We start from the raw sequence: 18166 nt of genomic DNA, 5'->3' as shown, positions 1-18166 counted from the left end.
GGGATGAGAAATTTAGTTACATAGATAGATTGGAGGGGAAGAGGAGGCTGAGTGGAGATTTAATAGAGGTACTCAAAACCATGAGGGGTCTGGACAGAATAGATAGGGAGAAACTCTTCCCATTGGTGAATCGAGAACAAGGCAGCATAGATTTATGGTAATTCGCAAAAGAAGCAATGGCGACATGAGGAGAAACTTTTATGCAGAGAGTGGTTAGGATCTGGAATGCATTGCCTGACAGTGTGGTGGAGGCAGGGTCAATTAAGGCATTCAAATTGGAACTGGATCATTATCTGAAAAGGAAAAATTTGCAGAGCTGCGTAGAAAAGGCAGGAGAGCAGCACTGGGTGAATTGCTCCTCTAGAGGGTCAGCATGGATACAACAGAACAAATGGCCTCCTTCTCATTCTGAATCTATCAAATCACCCTTACTTACCTGGCAGGGGAGAAACCTTGATCACCACCAAGGCCCCCAGGGATCGCTTCTCGGCCTTTTGGCTAAGATCAAGTGTTGCAGGGGCGACACCATGGTCCTGCCATGGCAAGGTCGGGATGGAAGGGCGATAACCAATCGCAATCCAAATCTATACCGTGGGTTACCTATCACCGTCCGAGTCACGGTGAACCACAGCGAAGGAGGATCACCTATGGATCGGGGCTTCTTCACCAGGAGGATCCTGTTGAAGGCGTGCGGCTTCCAAGCTACGGAGATCTTCACCCTGCACGACTCCCGCAAAGGCGGTTATTTTGACGTCACGTTCAAGCGGGTGGCAGACTGCGTCCGGCTCCTGAGGGTGTTCGAGGAGAAGAGAGACCTGCCGGAGATGAAGATCCTGACGGCGGAGCCGCACTTTTCTCTGCCGTTGCAACGGGAACGTGAGGTGATGGTGCATGTGTACAACCCCTTCGTCCCTGTCGCCGACGTGGTCACCTTCCTCACCAGGTACTTCGATAAGGTGGGGAGCGGCACCGAGATTCGAGACGACTTGGGGATCTGGACAGGCAAACGCCTGTTTAAGGTCACGCTAAAGACCGATGGTAAGGGAGCCATTTTCCACCCTCCCTCCAGTTTCGCTATCGGGGGAAACCGGGGCTACCTGGTCTACGCTGGGCAACCCAAGCATTGTCGCTCATGCGGCAAGGCTGGTCATGTGGCGGCCAACTGCAGCGTCTCCCTCTGCAAGATCTGCAAACAGGAAGGGCACCAGACAAAAGACTGCAAACAGGCCAAGTGCTGCAACCTGTGTGGCGAGGCAAGTCACCTCTACAGGACCTGCCCCAAACGCTGCCGTACTTACGCACAGGCAGCCAAAGCCGACCAGGGGGAAGCAGAAGAAAGGTTCCGTGTCACTCCAACCACCAAGGCCCCCAGGGAGCTCAACGGGACAAAGGAGGACACAGAGAGAGACAAGGTGGAGAAAGAGATTGAGGCAACAGAGAGCCAATCAACAGCACTACCCCCTGAACCTCCCAGTCCTCAGGACAGCGAATCAATGGAGGAGGAGGCAGCAGTGGAAAAGCAGCAGGGGGAGTGGCGGACGGTGAAGAACAAGAAAAGTAAGAGGGAGCGAAGAAGAAGCAAAGGCGTTTCCCAGAGAAGCGGCAAGAGGCGTCTCCCATCCGACACGGATGACAAGGGCAGCAGCTCTTCGGATGATGAAGTGCCAGAGCGGCACCGACAGAAGAGGCGGCAAAGCTCCAGGGCGTTGGAGGACAAGACACCCGAGCTCCAGAAAATTGGAGACAACAAGGAGACCAGCGCACCCCAACTTTGCCTGCAACCTGAGGAGGCCAGTGCACCACAGCCCCTGGAATCTGGGAGCAGTGAGGCAATCATCGCACCCCAGCTCCAGGAAGCCGGGAACAGCAACACCCCAGAGGGGGTGAGTTTTGGAGAAGCTTCTCCAGCAAAGGTCATCTCAAAACCCGCTCTCTACGTGAACCTCCAGATGCCACTGGAGCAGAACACGGCCAAGGAGATCTACCTCAGCCCATCCAAAGTGAAGGAATTTGAGCTCACTACGGGTATGAAGGAGCAGACTAAAGGTCTGGGACTCTCAGAGACAGTGGGTTTGGTAGGAGAATAAATGCTTTAAAATGGGTTTAAAGATTGTATCCATAAATGTGCGTAGCATTAAATCTACTACGCGATGTGTTGCGACCTTGGACTACCTAGCCAAGGTCAAAGCTGACCTGTTGTTTCTGCAGGAGTGTGCGATACCGCACCTCAGCTCCTACAGGCAATGGTCACGATGGTGGTCCCACGGGCCATCGATCTGGTCGGGCGGAAACGACTCTCGTTCCTCCGGCCTGGGTATTCTGCTGCGGGGAGGCAACTTCACCGTCTCCGAGGTCAAGGAGGTGGTGGGCGGGCGACTCCTCGTAGCAGACGTAATGTACAAGAACGCTCCACTCCGGTTAATTAACGTGTATGGCCCGGCACAAGGGGCTGAGCGGCTGGAGGTTTTTCAGCAGCTCCCACTGCTGCTGGCGACCTCCAGGCCGGTCATTCTGGGCGGGGACTTCAACTGCATCATCGATGCGGCTGGACGATCCGGCAGGGCCGGAAGCAGATTGGACGCTACGTCCAGATCCCTGATGGAAACAGTTAAGGATGCCAAGCTGCACGACGTCTTCAGCAACCCTGCAGACGGAGCGCAGCGTAGATACACCTGGTCGCGGCCAGACGGGTCCATTCGTTCCAGGATAGACTTCCTGTTTGTGTCCCGTGCATTCACAGTCAGATCCACCGAGGTCAAGCCGGTGTTCTTCTCTGACCACTGCCTCCTACTGGCGGACTGCCACTTGGAGGAAGACCTGAGGGTGGGCAGGGGGGCATGGAAGCTAAATGTGCAACTGCTGACCCCAGAGAACATTGAGGAGCTCAAGAGGGATTACAAAGGTTGGAGAACCGTGAAACCCCTCTTTGAGTCCCTGACACACTGGTGGGAAGTGATCAAGGGAAGCATCAAGAGGTTTTTCATCCGCAAAGGCACCCAGAAAGCTAGAAAGGAACAGAGGGAAATGTCCCGACTCCAGGAAAAGATGCAGAATCTGCTCCGGCTGCAGTCGATGGGGGTCGATGTCAAGGAGGAGCTCCAAGAGGTGAAGGGCCAGCAAGCCTCGCACTTTGCCTCGGAGGCCTCCAAGATCATCTTCCGTTCCAGAGTCCGCTCCGTGGAGCAGGATGAGACGTGCTCACGTTTCTTCTTCCAAAAGGTACACAGAGAGCGCTCTGTGATCAGCAGCCTGAAGGAAGAAGACGGCTCAGTAAAGTCATCACGGTCCGACATTCTGAGGATCAGCAAATCCTTTTATGCCGGACTGTATGACGTGAAGCCCACGGACAGCACGGCCTCCCAGTCCTTCCTGTCCTCTATCACGGAGGTCTTAGACCACAGTACGCGGGAGAGCCTAGACAAACCGCTAACTCCTGACGAACTGACTAAGGCCCTCGAGTCCTTCGAGAAGAGTAAAACCCCCGGAAGCGACGGCCTGCCGGCGGAGTTGTATTCGGCTCTGTGGGACTTGATCGGCCCAGACCTGCTAGAAGTGTACGAGAGTATGCTCCTGGCCGGCAGCATGTCAGAATCCATGAGGAAAGGCATCATCACCCTCATCTACAAGCACAAGGGGGAAAGGGAGGAAATTAGAAATTGGCGACCCATTTCACTGTTGAATGTGGACTATAAGATTCTGTCCAAGGTCATCGCCAACCGGGTCAAATCCGCTCTGGAATTGGTGATTCACCCTGACCAGACCTGCTCTGTGCCAGGCAGGAAGATCTCTGACAGCCTGGCGCTGCTCAGGGATACGATTGCCTATGTACAGGACAGGGGTGTGGATACCTGCCTCATCAGCTTGGATCAGGAGAAGGCCTTTGACAGAATATCGCACACCTACATGGGGGATGTGCTCTCCAAAATGGGGTTTGGGGAGGGAATTCGAAATTGGATCCAACTGCTCTACACTAACATCAGTAGCGCAGTCTCAATCAATGGGTGGGAAACAGATAGCTTTCCGATTAAATCTGGAGTCAGGCAGGGCTGTCCTCTCTCGCCTGTCCTTTTCGTGTGCTGCATAGAACCCTTTGCCGAGTCCATCAGGAAGGATCCGGGCATAAGAGGAGTGACGATCCCAGGCAGTGGAGGCACTCAGGTAAAAGCCTCCCTGTACATGGACGACGTCGCCGTTTTCTGCTCGGATCCGCTGTCGGTGCGCAGACTGATGCACGTCTGCAACCAGTTCGAACTGGCCTCGGGAGCCAAGGTAAATCGTGGGAAGAGCGAGGCCATGTTCTTTGGGAACTGGGCTGACCGATCCTTTGTCCCCTTCACTGTCAGGGCTGACGGCCTGAAGGTGCTGGGGATATGGTTCGGAGGGACCGGGGCATGCGTTAGAAACTGGAAGGAGCGAGTGGCTATGGTGAAAAGGAAACTGGGCATGTGGGAGCGACGCTCCCTCTCCATTGCGGGTAAGAACCTGGTCATCAGGTGTGAGGTACTCTCGCTGTTGCTGTACGTGGCGCAGGTCTGGCCCATTCCACACTCCTGCGCGATGGCGATCACTCGAGCCATCTTCCGCTTTATCTGGAGGTCGAAAATGGATCGTGTCTGCAGGGACGCGATGTACAAGCCTCTAGATAAAGGGGGAAAAAACGTGCCCAACATCGCCCTCATACTGATGGCCACCTTTGTGTGTGGCTGCATCAAGCGGTGCGTAGACCCTCAGTACGCAAACACCAAGTGTCACTACGTGCTGAGGTTCTACCTGTCCCCGGTGTTGCGAAGGATGGGTCTGGCCACGCTGCCGCGGAACGCTCCAAGTAGTTGGACCGTGCCGTACCACCTGTCCCTGGTGGAAAAATTTATGCAGAAAAACACCTTTGACCACAAGTCCATCAGGCAGTGGTCAGCACGTAACGTCCTAGAGGCCCTGAGGGAAAAGGAGAGGGTGGACCCTGTGGGATGGTTCCCCGAGCAGACTGTCAAAGTCATTTGGCAGAATGCCTCATCGCCAGAACTTTCCAACAAGCACCAAGACGTAGCTTGGCTGGTGGTGAGAAAGGCCCTCCCCGTCAGATCCTTCCTACACGCCAGGAGTCTCACCCCCTCTGCACGTTGCCCTCGAGGTGGCTGTGGTGGGGAAGAGACCGTTGTTCACCTCCTTGTGGATTGTGCCTTTGCAAAGAAAGTCTGGAGAGAGATGCAGTGGTTGCTGTCGAGGTTCATCCCGAGCAGTTCTGTGACACAGGACTCTGTGCTCTACGGGCTGTTCCCAGGGACACACACCGAGACAAACATCGACTGCAGCTGGAGGATCATCAACTCGGTGAAAGACGCGCTTTGGTCTGCCCGAAACTTGTTGGTCTTCCAGCACAAAGAGTTGTCCCCGACCGATTGTTGCGGACTGGCACAATCCAAAGTCCAGGACTACGTGCTGAGGGACGCACTAAAGCTTGGGGCAGCTGCCGCAAAGGCGCAATGGGGAAGGGTCGCTGTCTAAGACCTTTCTACCACAGCGCACCGAGAGACTGGGAACTGTTTAGAGCCCCTCGGGCTGTACAGATCAAAATGAAAGGCTGTAAATGATTGTAATATTGTTTGTACTGATGCACCTGGTGATACATTTTGTAAAAGTTTAACCTGGATTGTACCCTTGTAATGTTGTTTTTGAAATGGTTTTGAATGTGATTGAAGATTTTTTATGAATAAAGTATATTTTTACAAAAAAAAAAAATCTATCAAATCACCCTTGAGCCTTCTCTGTTCTAACAACCCAGTTTTTCTCATCTCTCTGTATAACCTAGGTCCCTTGTTCCTGGTACCATTCAAGTAAATCTTTGAACTGTTTCCAAGGCCTTGACAGTCTTCCTAAAGTATGGCCTTGTATGGTTGTTAAAGTCAATATTCATACATTGAGTAAAGATGAATCTGGAACCTGTCTTTTTCTTAAAACGGGTTAATTCACAAAACCACAGAGACCAGACACAGGGTCCCCTTTCCCTCCCCCTACACCAGTATAAACCAGTTCTTGTATGCTTAAGAATAATTCCCTAATCTCTCCCCAATTAGTAACAACTGCTCTCACTTACAAACTAAGCATGCACTTCATTGTAACAGGATTTCAACATTAACAATGGTGACCAGAATAGAACACAATAATCCAGCTGGGGCCTAACTAGCGGTTTATGAAGGGTTAGAATAATTCCTTGCTTTTGTACCCTATGTTTCCATTTGTAAAGCTAAAGATCCTATATGCATTTTTTTTTCAAACAACCTTTGCAACTTGTCCTGTCACCTTTAAAAAGGCCTGTGTACATCGGCCTTTGTTTCTGCAACTTCTTCAAAATCGCATAATATAGTTTTTATTGTCTCTTCTCATTCTTCCTACCAGAATTAATTACTTCTCTCACTCTGCATTAAATTTTACTTGCACGTGTCTGACCAGTCTATGCCCTTCTGGAATCTGTAACCAGCACCTCATTTTTGTTGACCAGGCTTCATAGTGTTGTCAAATGCAAACTTTTAAGTTATACCCTGTATTCCCGAGTCAAGGTTATTAATATAGATCACAAAGAGCAGTGGCCTCAATACTGGTCCCTGGGGGACAACACTGCACATTTCCCTCCAGTTCTAAAAACTGTTCACTACTTTCTCTTCCTTATTCAATTTTGTATCCACACATTCACTGCCCCTTTACTCTCATTGGTTTCAATTGCTCTAACAAGTCTATAAACATGGGACTTCATCAAATGCCTTTTGAAAGTCTATATTCACCACCACCCACAGTACCCTCACTGACTTTTTACTTCAACAATTACTTTCTCAAAGAGCTCAAGCTGGTCAGACGAAATACAAGCAAAATACTGCAGATGGTAGAGATCTGAAATAAAAGCAGAAAGTGCTGGAAAAACTCAGCAGGTCTTTGGAAGAAGAGTTGTATTGGGCTTGAAGCGTTAACTTGGTTTCTCCCTTGACGGAGCCTGCCAGACTGGAGTTTTTCCAGCACTTTGTTTATAAACATTACAGTCCTGTAGTGGTTACGCTATTGCACTAAATGATCCAAGGAACCTGAGATCACCACCATAATAATTTGAGAATTTAAATTCAGTTGAAAAAAAAATCTGGAAATCCAGAAGTGGAATCAGTCAAAGTGACCGTGAAGATATCAGTTCATTAATGCCCCTTTAGGGAAGGAAACCTGCCATCCTTGCTTGGTCTGGACCAATATATGACTCCAGTCCCACATTGTGCTTGACCCTTACTCCCCAAATTGAACCTAGCAATGTATCAAACAGAAGGTTCAACATTATTTCCTTAGAGGCAGCTCGTCGGTCTTGCGAGAATTAATTTAAAATAAATTCACCATGAATTAATACATTGCGATCAACAGGAGTGGTTTCCTGCTATTACATCCAGTTTTGGTCCTCCATCAAAAGCTCATGAAGCTTGGCTCTGGCTTTCTCCCCTTTCCCTTAAATTCTTGAGCATCTGTGCTCCACAGAAAGTCAAATTGGATGTCTCTAAAGGTTTCCCCACCATCACGGTTAGGTTAATTGGTCTGAAATTTCCGGGTTTATACCTTTCCCCTTATTTGAACAGATGTGTGACATCGGCAATGCTCCAGTACTCTGGCACCATCCCCACTGGATCCAGTGATCCAGCTCATTCACTGTTGCTGGGTCAAAGTCCTGGAAGACCCTTCTTAACAGCGCTGCAGGTATACCTACACCAGATGGACTACAGTGGTTCAAGAAGGCAGCTCGCCACCTTCACATGCAAATTAGGAGTAGTAGGCCACTCAGCCCATCGAGCCTGCTCTGCAATTCAATAAGATCATGGCCGATCTGATTGTGACCTCAACCCCCATTCCTGCCTACCCCAATAGCCTTTCATCTGCCCCTTGTTAATCAAGAATCTATCCAGCTCTACCTTAAAAATATTCAAAGACTCTGCTTCTGCCGCTTTTTGAGGAAAAGTGTTCCAAAGACTCTCAACCCTCAGAAAAAATTTCTCCTCATCTCTGTCTTAAATGGGCAACCCCTTATTTTTAAACAGTAATCCCTAGTTCTAGATTCTCCCACAAGAGGAAACATCCTCTCTACATCCACCCTGTCAAGACCCCTCAGGGTCTTAAAGGTTTCAATCAAGCCGTCTCTTACTCTTCTAAACTCCAGCGGATACAAGCCTAACCTGTCCAACCTTTCCTCATAATATAACCCACCCATTCCTGGTATTAATCTAGTAAACGTTCTCCAAACTGTTTCTAATGCACTTACATCCTCCTTAAATAAGGAGACCAATACTGTACACAGAATTCCAGATGTGGTCTCACCAGTGCTCTGTATAACTGAAGCATAACCTCCCTACTTTTGTATTCAGTTCCCCTTCACAATAAATGATAACATCTCATTAGCTTTCCTAATTACTTGCTGTACATGCATACTAGCCTTTTGTGATTCATGCACTAGGACACCCAGGTCCCTCTGAATCTCAGAACTCTGCAATCTCTCACCATTCAGATAATATGCTTTTTTTTTTTATTCTTCCTGCCAAAATGGACAATTTCACATTTGTCCACATTATACTCCATTTGCCAGATCTTTGCCCACTCACTTAACCTACATCCCTCTGTTGCCTCCTTAAGTCCTCTTCTCAATTTACTTTCCTAGCTATCTCGGTATCATCAGCAAATTTGGCAACCATTCCGTCGGTCCCTTCATTTAAGTCATTTATATAAATTGTAAAAGGTGGAGACCCCTGCACTGATCCCTGTGGCACACCACTTGTCATATTCTGCCAATCAGAAAAAGACTCATTTATGTCAACACTCTGCTTCCTGTTAGCCAACCAATCTTCAATCAATACCAATATGTTACCCCTATACCATGAGCTTTTCTTTTCCACAATAACCTTTGATGCGGCATTTCAACAAATGTCTTCTGGGAATCCAAATACAGTATATTCACCACACGTGACTCCTTCAAAGAACTCCAAAAAATTGGTTAAACGTGATGTCCCTTTTACAAAACCATGTTGACTCTGCCTGATTGCCTTGAATTTTTATCAGTGCCCTGCTATAACATATTTAAAAATAACTTGTAATAATTTCCCTATGACAGATGTTAGACTAACTGGCCTGTCATTTCCTGCTTTCTGTCTCCCTCCCTTTTTAAATAAAAGAGTTATATTCATTATTTTCCAATCTAATGGAACCTTACCCAAATCTAGGGAATTTTGGAAAATTAAAACCAACGCATCAACTATCTAACTAGGCACTTCTTTCAAGACAAGAAGTCCATCCGGGCCTGGCGATTTGTCAGCCCACAGCCCCAACAATTTTCTCAATACCACTTCCCTGGTGATTGTAATTTTCCCCGAGTCCCTCCCTACCATTTCCTGATTTACCTATTTCTGGGATGTCCTCTATAGTGCAGACCGAAGCAAAACACCTGTTTAATTCATCCACCATCTCCCTACTTTCCATTAACAATTCCCCAGACGCACTTTCCATAGGACCAATTACGGATGGGTAAAAAATGCTGACCAAGCCAGTGACGTCCACATTCCATGAAAGAGTAAAAATTAAATAAGAGGATTCAAAGATTGCGGTCAGAGCCTCTGTGCCATCCTTCTTTCCCACGCAGACCGGGAGACCTTTCTAGATTTAAAAAAAATTCTTTCATGGGACTTGAGCGTCGCCGGCAAGGTCAGCATTTGTTACCCATCCCTAATTGCCCTTGAACTGAGTGGCTTGCTGGGCTGTTTCAGAGGACAATTGGTCTGGAGTCACATGTAGTCCAGACCAGGTAAGGATGGCAGATTTCCCTCCCGAAAAGACATTAGTGAACCCGATGGCTTTTTACAACAATTGATGATAGCCGTCATGGTCACCATTACTGAAACTAGCTTTATATTCCAGATTTATTAATTAAATTTAAATTCCACCCACTGCCATGGTGGGATTTGAATCCCTGTCCCCAGAGATTATTGGTCCAGTGGCATTACCACTACGCTACCATCCCCCTGCTACCAACCCTTTAAGTATCTCCCCATTACTGATTTTTATCCTATCCAGCTTCTTTACTACCTCCTCTGTTACAGTGACACTGAGATTGTTTTTAAGTGAAGACAGATGCAAAGTACTTTTCAGCTCCCTCAGCCATGGCCTCTGCTTCGCAGAATCTTTTTAGAATCTTTGTTTTAGTCCCTAATCAGCCTTACCTTTCCTTTGTGAACAGGTTTACTATTCATTGTTAAGAGTGATTACAGCACAAGAGGAGGCCATTCAGCCCATTGACTTTATGCTCGCTCTCTGTAGAGCAATCTGGTCAGTTTCATTCGCCTGCTCTAAATGTCCATAGAAGATATGGGGAGCAGAATTCAGATTATCAATTATGATGAAGAAAAACAAGCCTTCAGGCTGATCAATGCTCACTATTATCTAAACGGGCAACCTCATGCACTATCTTCCTCGACCATCAGTAAAGTCTCTTGCAGGAAGACTGATTCGTGTTATTTCTAGCTTCCTCTGCAACAAATTACAAACAGCATTTAGATTTTTTTTGCGCTGATGAAAAGATAATACAAGAGGCTCAATGGGCCGACGGGCCTTTTTCTGTGCTGTAGACTTCTTTGACTATGACAACAGAGCGTGTAACCATCATACCGAGCCAATGTGTTAAATGCTACAGCAGAGTGAGTTCATGATTTGGGGAGAAGATAGAGTGCAAGAAGGGCAAGGGAGTTTCTACTTTCCACAACACAACATGCACACAATATGAACCTTCTTGGGTTGCACTAACAAACACCATTCATTTCACAGCAGAAAATCCTTGGTCTCTCACCTTCCTTTCCATAGACGATAGGAGATCCTTCAGGACGGAGAGCTTCACAACCAGGTTTTCCAACTCCTGATCACCACCCTGGCTGCTGGCCTGCAAAACAAACACCGCCCGCAACAGTCCAGTAAATAAACCACCCGGATCAATCCGGTAAAATAATTTGTCAGAATTTTAAAAAGCTTATACTTGCAGGGAAACTGATCTTTGAGAAGTTTTATTGGCTTCTCCAATTCTGGATTCTTGTGCATTCCCGAGTTTAATCCACTACGAATGGCTGTGCCTTCAGCTGCCTGGACCCCAAGATCTGGAATTCGCTCCCTAAACCTCCCCACCTTCTTCCTTTAAGACACTCCTGAAAACCCCTTTGACCAAGGTTTTGGTCACCAGTCCTAATGTCTCCTTATGCAGTAACATTTTGATAGTGTTCCTGTGAAATACCTTTCAAAATTTTACGAAGTTAAAAACACTATATAAATGTAAGCTCTTGTACAAGTCCAATAGAAATTCAACTCAACTTGCCCATCCTTACACCAAAAGACTATTATTTCTGTACCAAATTGGAGCAGAATTCCATGTTAAAGAAACAATTCTTTCTGCAAGGTAGTTTTAGGGGGATTTGCTCAATTCTGCCCAGGAATTCCCAATAGTGAGAAATCAGAAAGTGACTTTGTGTAGCTGCACGTAACCTAGACTGACACTCCCAGTGCAGTACTGAGGGAGTGCTGCACTGCAAAAGGCACCATCTTTCGCATCAGAAATTAAATTGATTCCCAGTCTGCCAATTCAGTTATTCATAAAAGATCCCATGGCCATAATTGTGAAGAAAATCAAGGGAGTTCTTCCTGGTATCCTGGGCCATTATTTATCCCCCAGTCAAAATCACAAACAGATTATCTGGTCTAGATCTTGCTGTGCAGAAATTAACTGCTGCAGCTTCCACATTCCTACACAAACTGGACTTCAGAAGTATTTCATAAAAGCAAAAAACTGCGGATGCTGGAAATCCAAAACAAAAACAAAAATAAAAATACTTGGAAAAACAGAGGAGGTCTGACAGCATCTGCGGAGAGGAATACAGTTAACATTTTACTTCTTATGAAAAGTCATACGGACTCAAGGAAAAATAGAAGAGAGGTGAAATATAAGCTGGTTTAAGGGGATGGGGGGTAGGACAGGTAGATGGCCAGTGATAAGTGGAGATTGCCAAAAGATGTCAGAGACAAAAGGACAAAGAGGTGTTGATGGTGGTGATATTAGCTAAGAAATGTGCTAATGAGGACATTAAGGGTAGAAAGCAGAATGAGCAAGGGACAGATAGCCCTAGTGGGGGTGGGGTGGGGGGGAAGGGATCGAAATAGGCTAAAAGGTAGAGATAAAACAATGGATGGAAATACATTTAAAAATAATGGAAATAGGTGGGAAAAGAAAAATATATATAAATTATTGGGAAAAAGGGAGATTGGAAAGGGGGTGGAGATGGAGGAGAGAGTTCATGATTTAAAGTTGTTGAACTCAATATTCAGTCTGGAAGGCTGTAAAGTGCTTAGTCAGAAGATGAGGTGCTTTTCCTCCAGTTTGCGTTGAACTTCACTGGAACATTGCAGCAGGCCAAGGACGGACATGTAGGCATGAGAGCAGGGTGGTGTGTTGAAATGGCAAGTGACAGGGAGGTCTGGGTCATGCTTGCGGACAGACCGAAGGTGTTCTGCAAAGCAGTCACCCAGTCTGCGTTTGGTCTCTCCAATGTAGAGGAAACTGCATTGGGAGCAGTGAATGCAGTAGACTAAATTGAGGGAAGTGCAAGTGAAATGCTTCACCTGAAAGAAGTGTTGGGGTCCTTGGACGGTGAGGAGGGGTGGGGGGGGGGGCAGTAAAGGGGCAGGTGTTGCACCTTCTGCGGTTGCATGGGAAGGTACCGTGGGAGGGGGTTGCGGTGTAGGGGGTGAGGTCTCTCTTTACTTCCCCCCCCTCCTCACCGTCCAAGGGCCCAAACACTCCTTTCAGGTGAAGCAGCATTTCATTTGCACATCCCTCAATTTAGTCTACTGCATTCGCTGCTCCCAATGCGGTTTCCTCTACATCGGAGAGCCCAAACGCAGACTGGGTGACCGATTTGCAGAACACCATTGGTCTGTCCGCAAGCATGACCCAGATCTCCCTGTCACTTGCCATTTCAACACACCACCCTGCTCTCATGTCCACATGTCCATCCTTGGCTTGCTGCATTGTTCCAGTGACGCTCAACGCAAACTGGAGGAACAGCACCTCATCTTCCGACTAGGCACTTTACAGTCTTCCAGATTGAATATTGAGTTCAACAACTTTAGATCATGAACTCTCTACTCCATCCCCACCCCCTTTCCGATCCCTCTTTTTTCCAATAATTTATATATATTTTTCTTTTCCCACCTATTTCCATTATTTTTAAATGTATTTCCATCCATTGTTTTATCTCTACTTTTTAGCCTATTTCGATCCCTTCCCCCCACCCCACCCCCACTAGGGCTATCTGTTCCTTGCTCGTCCTGCTTTCTACCCTTAATGTCCCCATTTTTTATGGTCCCAGATTTCTTAGCTAATATCACCACCGTCAACACTTCTTTGTCCTTTTGTCTATGACATCTTTTGGCAATCTCCACCTATCACTGGCCATCTATCCAGCTCTACCTGTCGTCGTCCCCCCACCCCTTTAAACCAGCTTATATTTCACTTCTCTTCTATTTTTCCTTAGTTCTGTTGAAGAGTCAAACGGACTCCAAACGTTAACTGTGTTCCTCTCCGCGGATGTTGTCAGACCTGCTGAGTTTTTCCAGTATTTTTGTTTTTGTTCAAAAGTATTTCATTGGTTGTAAAGCGTTTTGACATATGTTGAGATTGGAAAGGCGTTGCACAAACGTAACATCCTTTCTTTACAATGGTTTAACACATTGTTTTTCCCGTCAGTCTGGGCCAAGTGAAAACAATCTCACCTCTCTGGTAGCTGTAAAATGGAAAGAGTTTCAAAAGCTGGAGCCCAATTCCTGGTGGACACTGGCCACAACCACAAAACTGCCCCGAATTAGGCACCTATTAGCAACCTTGCTCATAGGAACCACAAAAATAGTTTCCATGAGGAATGGAACTATATTATAGTGGTTCAACAGAGTGCACCATTGAGAGAAAATCTCAGCTATGCACTGCTTCCATAATCATGTTTTACTGTCCTGGGAACTTTACTCTGTATCTAACCCTGTGCTGTACCTGTCCTGAGTGTGTTTGATGGGGACAGTGTAGAGGGAGCTTTACTCTACATCTAAACCTGTGCCATACCTGCCCTAGGAGTGAAAAATAGGAGGAGTAGGCCAATTGGCCAATTAAGATAGCTCCGCCACTCAATAAGATCATGGCTGATTTGACTGTGGCCTTAACTCCACTTTCTTGCCTGCCCCCCATAATCCTCGACTCCCTTGAAGATCAATAGGAGATACTAGAATAGATGACCAATAGTTTGATCAAGGTACCTTTAAGCAGCATTTTAATTGAGTAGGGAGAGGTGGAGTGGGTTACAGTTGGAATTCCAGAGCTTAGTGCCTCAGCAGCTGAAGGCATGACTGCCAATGGCAGGATGAAGAAGTGAGGGTTGAAGAGACCTGATTTGGAGAAAGCAAGGTTTCAGAGGGCTGTAGAAATTTACAAAGATAGGGAGGGGGGAAGTGATGAATAAAGGAATGAGAATTTTAAAATAGAGATGATGCCAGACCAGGAGCAACAGGCAAACAGGACTTGGTCTAGTATCAGAGGAAGACAGATAGACAGATTTTTGGTCTCAGCTTCCCATTTAAGATTGAGATGAGAATTTTTTTCTCTCAGAGGGTCATTAGAATTGTCTTCCCCAGAGAGCAGTGGAGGCTGGGTCATTGAATATATTCAAGGCTAAATTAGATAGATTTTTGATTAAAAAGGGAATCGAGGGTTATGGGGGGCAGGCAGGAATGTGGAGTTCAGGTCACAATCAGATCAGCCATGATCTTACTGAATGGTGGAGCTGGCTCAAGGGGCCAAATGGCCCACGCCTGCTCCTAATTCTTGCGGCGAGTTTCATTCATGCTGATCTCACTAACAGTGTGTGTAATTGCACAGTGGGAAACAAGACACGTATCACAGGCTTAACAATTCGAGTATGCGCATGTTAAACAGAAATCACCAATACCTGCTGGATAAGTCGTGTCAGCAATGGGGAGCTCTGCTGGTCAAATATCTTGGATAATATTTCCAGGCCAGCCAGGACTTTATCGACTTCACTGCAAGGAGAAAGAATTCTTGTATTAAAAATACAGGCAGTACCAGGTAACATTGTATGGTTATAACAGTGTAGTGATTACGTTGCTGAACTGGCAATCCATAGGGTTCAAATCACACTATGGTGGTTTAAGAATTTGATTTTAGCTTCAAAAGTTGCCCAGAACACTGAACTAACTACACAGGGTCTTCAAGGTCCCAGCTGAAAAGGCCAGTAGAATGGACCAAAATTTGGCTTCTCAAATGTGACAATGAGGCAGTGTGCGCCAGCTGTGCCTCACTGGGTAGCACTCTTGCCTCGGAGCCAGTACATTGTGGAAAGGCAACCCACTCCAGAGGCTTGAACACACAGAAAAAAGCTTGATTCTTCAGTACAACAAGAAAGAAGTGCAGCACTGTCGAAGAAGATCCCGTATGCCCTCTCAGGCAGCACAAAAGATCCCATGGTACCAGCAAAGGAGTTTTCCCTGGTGTCCTGGGAGGCATTGCTGGATCTGGTGCTATTATTTATTTGTTCACAGGATGTGGGCGTCGCTGGCTAGGCCAGCATTTATTGGACATCCCTAATCGCACTTGTAAAGGTGAGCTACCTTCTTGAACCGTTGAAATCCCTGTGGTGTAGATACAACCACAGTGCCGTTAGGGAGGGGGGGGTTCCGGTATTTTGACCCAGGGTCAGTGAAGGAACAGCAATACATTTCCAAATCAGGGTGGTGTGTGCCTTGGAGTGGAACTTCCAGGTGGTGGTGTTCCCATGTGTCTGCTGCCCTTGTCCTACTATATGGTAGTGGTCATGGGTTTGGAACATGCTGTCTAAGGAGCCTTGGTGAGTTGCTGCAGTGCATCTCATGGTACTTACTGCTGCCACTGTGCATCTGTGGTGGAGGGAGTGAATGTTTGTGGATGGGGTGCCAATCAAGTGGGTTGCTTTGACCTGGATGGTGTCCAGCTTTGAGTGTTGTTGGAGCTGCACTCATCCAGGCAAGTAGAGAGTATTCCATCACACTCCTGACTTGTGCCTTGTAGGTTGTAGACAGGCTTTGGGGAACCAGGGGATGAGTTACTCGTCACAGGATTCCTAGCCTCTGACCTACTCTTGTAGCCACATTATTTATATAGCCGGTCCAGTTCAGTTTCTGGTCAATGGTAACCCCCAGGGTGTTGACAGTAGGGGGTTCAGCAATGCTAGGGGCATGGCAAGTTCTGGAGCACAAGCCTTCAGTACTATTGCTGGAATATTGTCAGGGCCCAGGGCCTTTGCAGTATCCAGTGCCTTCAGCCATTTCTTGATATCACGTGGAGTCAATCAAATTGGCTAAAAGACTGGCATCCGTGTTACCGGGGATCTCCGGAGGAGGGCGAGATGGATCATACGCTTGACATTTCTGGCTGAAGATTGTTGCGAATGCTTCAACCTTATCCATTGCACTGATATGCTGGCCTCCCCCATCATTGAAGATGGGGATATTTGTGGAGCCTCTTCCTCAGTGAATTGTTTAATTGTCCACCACCATTCATGACTGGATGCGGCAGGACAGCAGAGCTTAGATCTGATCCATTGGTTGTGGGATTGCTTAGCTCTTCTATCACTTGCTGCTTATGCTGTTTGGCACACACATTGTCCTGTGTTAAAGCTTCACCAGGCTGACACCTCATTTTCAGGTATGCCTGGTGCTTTGGAACTCTTCCTTTGGTTGGGAAAGGGGCTGTATATATGCAAGTCTTTCTTTTAAGCCGCACTTGTAATGTGGCTCTTGTAAGCTTGTTAGGTGCAATGTATATTCAAACACAGGGACCCTTTCTCTGAAAAGGAATATGTTCAAACCTTGCACCTTTTTCAAATAACCCGGGAGCTTGGGGAGCCGATAGTTCCCTATTGCTTTGGAAATGCCTTGGCCACAGTCAACTTGCTAATCAATCAGCACCCTTTTATCCTAGAGTATAAACTGTTGTGACCATTTGAAATTTGTCCAGATGAGTGCAAGACAAAGTTTTAGCAACCTGCCTCTCTTTTCAGCAATATTCAAAAAAGCTTTTCTTCAACAATCTCAGTTGCTGTGAACACAGAATGGAACTTTACAAATGGTTTTATGGACATTCCCTGACCATTTCCGAAGAAGCTGGATAAAGGTCTATTTAGTATAGACCAAATGCAACGTATACCAAGACCCTCCGCCTGTCTTTTCTGAAGTGTCCAACTACATGATTTACGACTACATTTCACATGGCAAGCTGCAGGCAACATCTAGATCAGGGACTGGTTTTCCAGTGGAAGTGATCCTAGTGTCCTAACCAACATTTATCCATTAACCAACAGTACCAAATACAGATTAACTGGTCATTTAGCTCAGTGCCATGTACATTTGCCTATATAACGTGGACTACAGTTGTTAACTGACCATGAGGCACTTTGGGACAATCTGATGATTGGAAAGGCATGAGAAAAATGCAAGTTTTTTCTCTTTTAATACAGCTACAAGCCTTCATTGTACTTTCCCACAAGTACGAAAGCCATATAACATCAGCCAGAGACACAAGTCAAGCCGTGACTGATCAAAGTCAATTCCTTCTTCTCTTCCCCAGAATAGATCAGCTCAGCTCACTTCCAAATGAAGCTCCACATTTAGATTTGACCTGCAGCTCCATAGCAACGTCAGAGTTGTTTGATAAAGATAGATCAAGGTCCATCTAGCTTGCCTTTTACCATCCTGGTAGTCACATGCTACAACAATAATGGAGCTGTTGACAAATCATCTTAGTGTTTGATGTAGAGCACTATAGCCCGAGCTACTTCACCATGATAACACAGTTTAAATCCAACAAATATGAAAAGCGCATGAGAAATCTGAACCTGTTACTGATATCTGAAAGGGTTGTAGGAAGTGACAGAGATGAGGGGCAGGCCATGGTTGATAGGTGCCGGGGGGTAGGGAGGAATTTGAAAAATAGGACGAAAATTTTAAAACAAAGGAAAAAAATCCTGCTCGACCTTAAATAATTCCCAAGTGATAGATGGGAGTTGGTGGCTAGGGAGTGGAGATG

At 46.7% G+C, this 18166-nt stretch overlaps 1 protein-coding gene across 1 annotated transcript in view; it reads right to left on the bottom strand.

Moving 5' to 3' along the window:
• The window catches only part of inppl1a (inositol polyphosphate phosphatase-like 1a), a 213809-nt gene that overhangs the window by 67419 nt on the left and 128224 nt on the right, over window positions 1-18166 (bottom strand). The window contains exons 6-7 of the mRNA XM_078544958.1: window positions 15036-15126; window positions 10850-10939 (exon numbers count right to left, since the gene is read on the bottom strand). Of these exons, the coding sequence (XP_078401084.1) occupies window positions 10850-10939; window positions 15036-15126 (181 nt within the window). The remainder of the gene's footprint in view (window positions 1-10849; window positions 10940-15035; window positions 15127-18166) is intronic.

This window comes from Cetorhinus maximus, chromosome 7 (assembly GCF_964194155.1).
Source record: "Cetorhinus maximus chromosome 7, sCetMax3.hap1.1, whole genome shotgun sequence".
In the NCBI taxonomy this organism is placed as follows: Eukaryota; Metazoa; Chordata; class Chondrichthyes; order Lamniformes; family Cetorhinidae; genus Cetorhinus; species Cetorhinus maximus.
Note: the sequence above shows the minus strand (reverse complement) of the source record. Positions and strands in the feature narration are given on the sequence as shown.